Source organism: Aquarana catesbeiana, linkage group LG08 (genome assembly GCF_042186555.1).
Source record: "Aquarana catesbeiana isolate 2022-GZ linkage group LG08, ASM4218655v1, whole genome shotgun sequence".
Taxonomy (NCBI): Eukaryota; Metazoa; Chordata; class Amphibia; order Anura; family Ranidae; genus Aquarana; species Aquarana catesbeiana.
The window spans coordinates 296800846-296807539 of record NC_133331.1 but is presented as its reverse complement, the minus strand read 5'-3'; the positions used below and the strand labels follow the sequence as shown (position 1 = coordinate 296807539).

The following is a 6694-nucleotide window of genomic DNA, read 5'->3' as shown; positions in this document are numbered from 1 at the left end:
ATATGGTGGGGATGGTTTTCTTCAGCAGGGACAGGGAAGCTGGTCAGAGTTGATGGGAAGATGGATGGAGCCAAATACAAGACAATCTTAGAAGAAAACCTGTTAAAGTCTGCAAAAGACTTGAGACTGGGGCGGAGGTTCACCTTCCAGCAGGACAATGACCCGAAACATCCAGCCAGAGCTACAATGGAATGGTTTAGATCAAAGCATATTCATGTGTTAGAATGGCCCAGTCACAGTCCAGACCTAAATCACATTGAGAATCTGTGGCAAGACTTGAAAATTGCTGTTCACAGACGCTCTCCATCCAATCTGACAGAGCTTGAGATATTTTACAAAGAAGAATGGGCAGAAATGTCCTCTCTAGATGTGCAAAGCTGGTAGAGACATCCCCAAAAAGACTTGTAGAGAAAGGGGGTTCTACAAAGTATTGACTCCGGGGGGTGCCATACAAATGCCCCCCCCCCACACTTTTCACATATTTATTTGTATCATTTATCATTTTCCTTCCACTTCACAATTATGAGCCACTTTGTGTTGGTCTATCACATAAAATCCCAATAAAATACGTCTTTGGTTGTAACATGAAAAAAAATGTGGAAAATTTCAAGGGGTACGAATACTTTTTCAAGGTACTGTAGCTGTTTGTGAAAGCTTCCACCACAAAATGTACAATGAGAGGTAATGACTCCATTTTTATTTTAAAAGCCCCAGAGGCCATCTATTAAGTAGTGGGGCTAACGTGTTTCGTCCTGGAAGACGACTTGAGAAAACAGACCTCTTGCAAGAGAATAATAGACCTCTAAGTCTCCATACCACAAAATGTACTCAGCCAATGAGAGGTAATGAGTCTATTTTTATTTTTCTCCTGCTATTAATGGCCAACACGGTACAACACTTCATCCATGTCTTTGGTGATCTCTGATCTCCTTATCAACTGTTTCTTACATGATGAAGATCAGCCATGGAGTATATCTGAGGTGTATATCAGGGTGTGCTTCTTCCCCACATGTCCAGCAACATTCATATACAAGACATTTCCTGCACTCACTAATAAACCTCGAGGGTTGTGTGGGACCCCTGATGTACAGGAAGACAGGACTTCAGTGAGGAACATTTCCCTCACTCAGCACAGGGATATGGCTTCTCCCCCGTGTGCAATCTCAGATGTCTGTAGAAATTGTTTGTTTTTGAAAAACATTTCCCGCACTCAGGACAGGAATACGGCTTTTCCCCCGTGTGAGATCTCTGATGTGCGACAAGTTCCGATTTTCTTAGAAAACATTTCCCGCACTCAGAACAGACATGCGGCTTCTCCCCCACGTGCAATCTCTGATGCGTGTAAAGATTGGATGTCCTTGAAAAACATTTGCCGCACTCAGGACAGGAATACGGCTTTTCACCTGTATGAGTTCTCTGATGTCTGTAAAAATCACATTTATGGGAAAAGCATTTTCCGCACTCAGAACAGGAATATGGCTTCTCACCTGTGTGAGACTTCCGATGTTTGAATAGGGAAGCATTATGAAGAAAACTTTTCTCGCACTTCGGACAGGAATAGATCTTCTTACCGGATTGCAAAATTCGATGTGTGTTAAGTTGGGATTTCATTGAAGAACATTTCTCGCACACAGGAAAGGAATACAACTTCTCACCTGCGTGAGAACTTTTGTGCTCATAAGGACCAGATTTAGAATGGAAACTCTTCCCGCACTCAGTACAGGAAAACCTCTTTGCTGTTGGAAGGATGGCACCGTCCCTCACAGTCTGAGGTTCCTCAGGATAAGAGGAATACGATGGTCCGGCACCGTCCCTCACAGTCTGAGGTTCCTCAGGATAAGAGGAATACGATGGTCCGGCACCGTCCCGCACAGTCTGAGGTTCCTCAGGATAAGAGGAATATGATGGTCCGGCACCGTCCCGCACAGTCTGAGGTTCCTCAGGATAAGAGGAATACGATGGTCCGGCACCGTCCCGCACAGTCTGAGGTTCCTCGGGATAAGAGGAATACGATGGTCCGGCACCGTCCCTCACAGTCTGAGGTTCCTCAGGATAAGAAGAATACGATGGTCCATCTTCACTGTGTGGTGCCGGATGGACATTTGAGGTAGTCGGGTTTTCTCCTGGACTATACTGTGTGATGTCCTCATCTTCTACTTTACAGTCTGGAGACAAAGTGAGACAATCCTCTGAGGTTTTTCTCATCTCCCGTCCATCTACTAAAATAGAAATACAAAGATTATTACTAGACATGAGCAGATCGATTCTCTGGATCTCCTACCAATTCATATCCCTATTCATGGACCTTAGTGAGTGAGGAAATGATGAGATCTGTCTTGTTTAGGAGTGATGGAGTTACAGGGATCATGGGAAAAAATTCTCCCCACCCCCTCTATCACGCATTTCTACTGATTAAGTGCAGTGTTCAGGACTAGTAATGAGCTTTATTTCAGTCTCTGGAGAGGGATGTAGCGATGTTGGACCCCTACAGATTCTCTCAGTTTGGGAATTGATGCTACCATTGACCAGATATATGAAGGCAACCACCAACACATTTGGTTCTTCTGAGATTTTGCTAGACCCCGGACACCGGGGTCTCAAAACATCAAATTACTGCGTCATACTCCCCATATGGGGAGGGTTCCATGACACCCTCTAGACCAGACTTTCTCAACCTTATTATCATGGTGGAACCTTCGAAACAATATTCCGATCTAAGGAAACCCCTCCTAAAAATTACTATATCTACAGGGTACATTAGCATGATGGTCATTGGGAAGAATGCTCCTAACATTTGTTGTCACTGGGAAGAATCCTCCCGTAGACTGGTGCCTACAAGGGGTTAGTGTTCTTTTGCTGTGCTGATTCTGAGGCTATCTGGGTCAAGCAGGGCTGGTTCTCCTGTCTGTGCTTGTGCCTTCAGGTCACAATGTAGATGCATGGTGGATCTGAGAAACTGATTGGCCAGTTTTCCAGAGATCCACATGAAAAGGGCTCACTGAAGTGGCCTGGGGGCTTCCTGCTCGAGCTGCCGGGGGAAGTGCTGCCAGAAATGTAGCTGATACTCTGCTGGAGGAATCACCCCCTTTGGGGGGGCGGTGTGAAAGGAGACTTCTCGGGGTTCCTGGAGAGGGTCTCATGCATGGAACCGAAGCATCTAAGTTTGAACTCGTTTGGTGAGAAATGCAGATGGCCATAAGATATCAGCACCAAGGAATCCTTACATCTATATTCTGTAGAGACTTAATTTTTGATACAATCTGGATATATCAGATAGCCCAGAGCTCTATGTGATTATAAATCCATTCTAGATATATAAATGGGGGTAGGGGGTTTATCTGATAGAAAAGAACATCTAAAGTGCAGGACAGGGAACACAGGTGAAGAACATAACTATTACCGGGGTACTATTGGCTGATATCACTCAGTTCCCACCCTACTCTGGACCAATCAGTGAGCAGTATGGGTGGAGGAATGTATTTAGTGTTAATGACCCACCTGTGCTGATCTCTGTAGGAGTGTCCTCCTCTATAAATGTTCCCGTTATTCCATCCTCCTCCATAGACTGCGGATCATCCCTCACATACCTCTCTTCTTCCAACTCAACTTTTATATCTATCAGAACTTCACCCTAAACCAAGAGAATATAACATCTTGTAGCGTTCATACATTGTCTCCATGAGTGATGTTTGTGTTTTAGATGCTCCTTCCCACCAACCTTGTAACAGTGAGGGATGGTGTGATCTTCCTGTGTGGAATCCCGGGAATACAGAGGACGGGGACATCTCTTTGGTGGGTTCCTGTAGCTGGATGACTCCACCATGGTGTCCTGGTACAGATCTTTGTGTCCTTTTAGAAACTCTGACTCCTCCATCACCCCATCCTCATCATCCTCCTCTTTTATCTCTTCTTTAACCTCAACTTTAGAATCTCTCAGGTTTCCACTCTGAATATATAATAAAAATGACATCAATGGTAACAATGCAGATAATGTACAGATCCTAATGATACTATCAGTGATTGTTCCTCATCTACCTGATGATGGTGAGGGATGGTGTGACCTTCCTGTGTGGAATCCCGGGAATACAGAGGACGGTGACATCTCTCTGGTGGGTTCCCATTACTGGATCCATCTGTAGGAAACACACACACTGACTGAATACATTGTTTCTATGTGTTTATCAGATGATGGGGGATCTAGGTGTAGATGTCAGCCAGGGTAAGCCATACACAGGAACACACTGGAGATGATAGACCACACAAGGGCAAGGAGGAAATGAGCTAAGCTGCTAAAATAGCCAAAAAGCACTGGCAGTAGGCTGGACTAATGAGACATGTAATGGTAACCAAGTTAGACACTGTGGAAGCAATGAGTGGCTGGTCATTAACCGACAGCTGAGCAGCTTCTGAGCACTGGAAGAAAAAAGCTGCTCGTTATGTAGCAAGAGCCCAGCCCTGACACACACTGACTGAATACATTGTTTCTATGTGTTTATCAGATGATGGGGGATCTAGGTGGAGCCTCCGTACTGCTCTCTCCTTTACAATAAAGTCTCCTCTTACCCGGTGATGTGAGGGGCGGCTGATTGTCCATCATGACGTCCTTGTAGAGATCCTTGTGTCCTTCTAAATACTCCCACTCCTCCATGGAGAAATAGACAGTGACATCCTGACACCTTATAGGAACCTGACACACACAATGATACAGTCACCATCCAGACACATCCCTTGTCTGTTACTGGATAATGTCCCAGAATTCCCAGAATCCTCCTCACCTCTCCTGTCAGCAGCTCCATCATCTTCTTGGTGACTTCTAGAATCTTCTCCATGTTGTGTCTCTCAGGTTTTAGGGAGTCACATGGAAGCACTGTGATGGTCATATGATCACCTGACTTCACAAGAGGAAATCTCTATATTGGAGAACCAATAGGAATATCATGTTAGAATCCCAGAATCCTCCTCACCTCTCCGGTCAGGTCTGTGTTTTATTAATAGAGATAAGAGTGATGTCATGTGACCTCCCAGAATCCTCCTCACCTCTCTGGTCAGGTCTGTGTTTTATTAATAGAGATAAGAGTGATGTCATGTGACCTCCCAGAATCCTCCTCACCTCTCCGGTCAGGTCTGTGTTTTATTAATAGAGATAAGAGTGATGTCATGTGACCTCCCAGAATCCTCCTCACCTCTCCGGTCAGGTCTGTGTTTTATTAATAGAGATAACAGTGATGTCATGTGACCTCCCAGAATCCTCCTCACCTCTCCGGTCAGGTCTGTGTATTATTAATAGAGATAAGAGTGATGTCATGTGACCTTCCAGAATCCTCCTCACCTCTCCGGTCAGGTCTGTGTATTATTAATAGAGATAAGAGTGATGTCATGTGACCTCCCAGAATCCTCCTCACCTCTCCGGTCAGCAGGTAGATGATCTCCAGGGTGAGATTTAGTATCTTCTCAGTCATGTGACTCCGGTTCTCCTTCATTTTTATTGGTGTGGTCATGTGATCTGTGTGGGCTTCCCTGTTGATGGATATCAGAGAATTATCTGGACTGCAGTTTTTGTACAATTTTAGGAGCGGGAAATAAGGAGTTAATAACTGAGCTGTCCCCAACAGGATTTTGTACATACGGAGGTCTACACATCAGATTATGACGATGGACAATAAAGAAGAGAAGGACAGAGAGGCTTTGTTAAATTTTGGGTCAATGATGTTATGAACATTCCCGTCACTATGTATTCTTGCTGGTGGCCACATCTGATTGGGTGGCAATGACAGCTTTCTAAGGGGTTCGGTGTGAAGCCAAGTTTGGATGAAACGTGTTCCTCATCCTAGTAAGGAGTGAGGTATCTACAACAGTGAGGGATGGGGTTCTCATAGTTACATAATAGGTGAGATCGAAAAAAGATAAGTTGGGAAAGGTGACACATCTCCAAAATGAAGAGAATGTTCCGGCCCCGTAAGTAGGGGGAATGTTCTGCCCCTGAAGGGGTTAATCTAGGTTTCCACACTATATATGTGTGTATCATCATCTGCTGGAGATAAAAGACGTCACAGTGACTATGGAGGAAGAGGACGGAACATGACGGGGGGTTACTGGGTGTAAATAGAAAATACGATCTTATTACCTCCTCTACTGCCCCTTCCAACAATGTCTCCTCACTACTTCCTCCCGACTCACCTCTCACCCGGAACTTCCTGTCTGTAGCTGACATCACTTCCTGTCTTCCATAGAGACTTCCTGTCTGGGTAGAAGTGAGATCACCACCTTGTGGAGCTCAGAGGAACTGCAGTCCTGAGAAACGTCTCGTAGTGTGAACACGGCCTTGTGCTGTGTGTGTATGTACTGTATATCCTTATAGATGGGGTCATCTCCACTCCCACCAAGGGGCAAAGGAGTATGTAGCTGTACCCTCATGGGGGCTGCTGGGTATTGTAGTCCACCTGTCATCCTGCTTAGCCCGACACAAGATTTCCAGTCACTTTTTAGACAGAAAACAGTCCTTGCACTTTGTTTTTTTTTTAAATTGACAGGAATTAACTTGGATAGGATAAGGGCATGTGGGGTGCCCACTGAATACGCTCCTTGTATATACACTCCAGTACAACACTTGCTTGCAGACTATTCCTTCTCAACACCTCCAGCACATATCTTGCTTACCCATCCAGGACTAACTAGCACAGAAATTTAGGCCTGA

At 45.0% G+C, this 6694-nt stretch overlaps 1 protein-coding gene across 1 annotated transcript; it reads right to left on the bottom strand.

The window, feature by feature from the left end:
• Nucleotides 1-528: 528 nt before the first annotated feature.
• LOC141104829 (uncharacterized) lies at nt 529-6202 on the bottom strand. The gene is made up of 7 exons (XM_073594604.1): nt 6125-6202; nt 5403-5517; nt 4564-4910; nt 4036-4133; nt 3719-3946; nt 3499-3631; nt 529-2219 (listed from the first exon to the last, which is right to left on the bottom strand). Exons 3-7 carry the CDS (start codon nt 4646-4648, stop codon nt 1123-1125), a joined length of 1641 nt encoding a protein of 546 aa, XP_073450705.1. The 5' UTR covers nt 4649-4910; nt 5403-5517; nt 6125-6202; the 3' UTR covers nt 529-1122.
• Between the last annotated feature and the right edge of the window lie 492 nt (nt 6203-6694).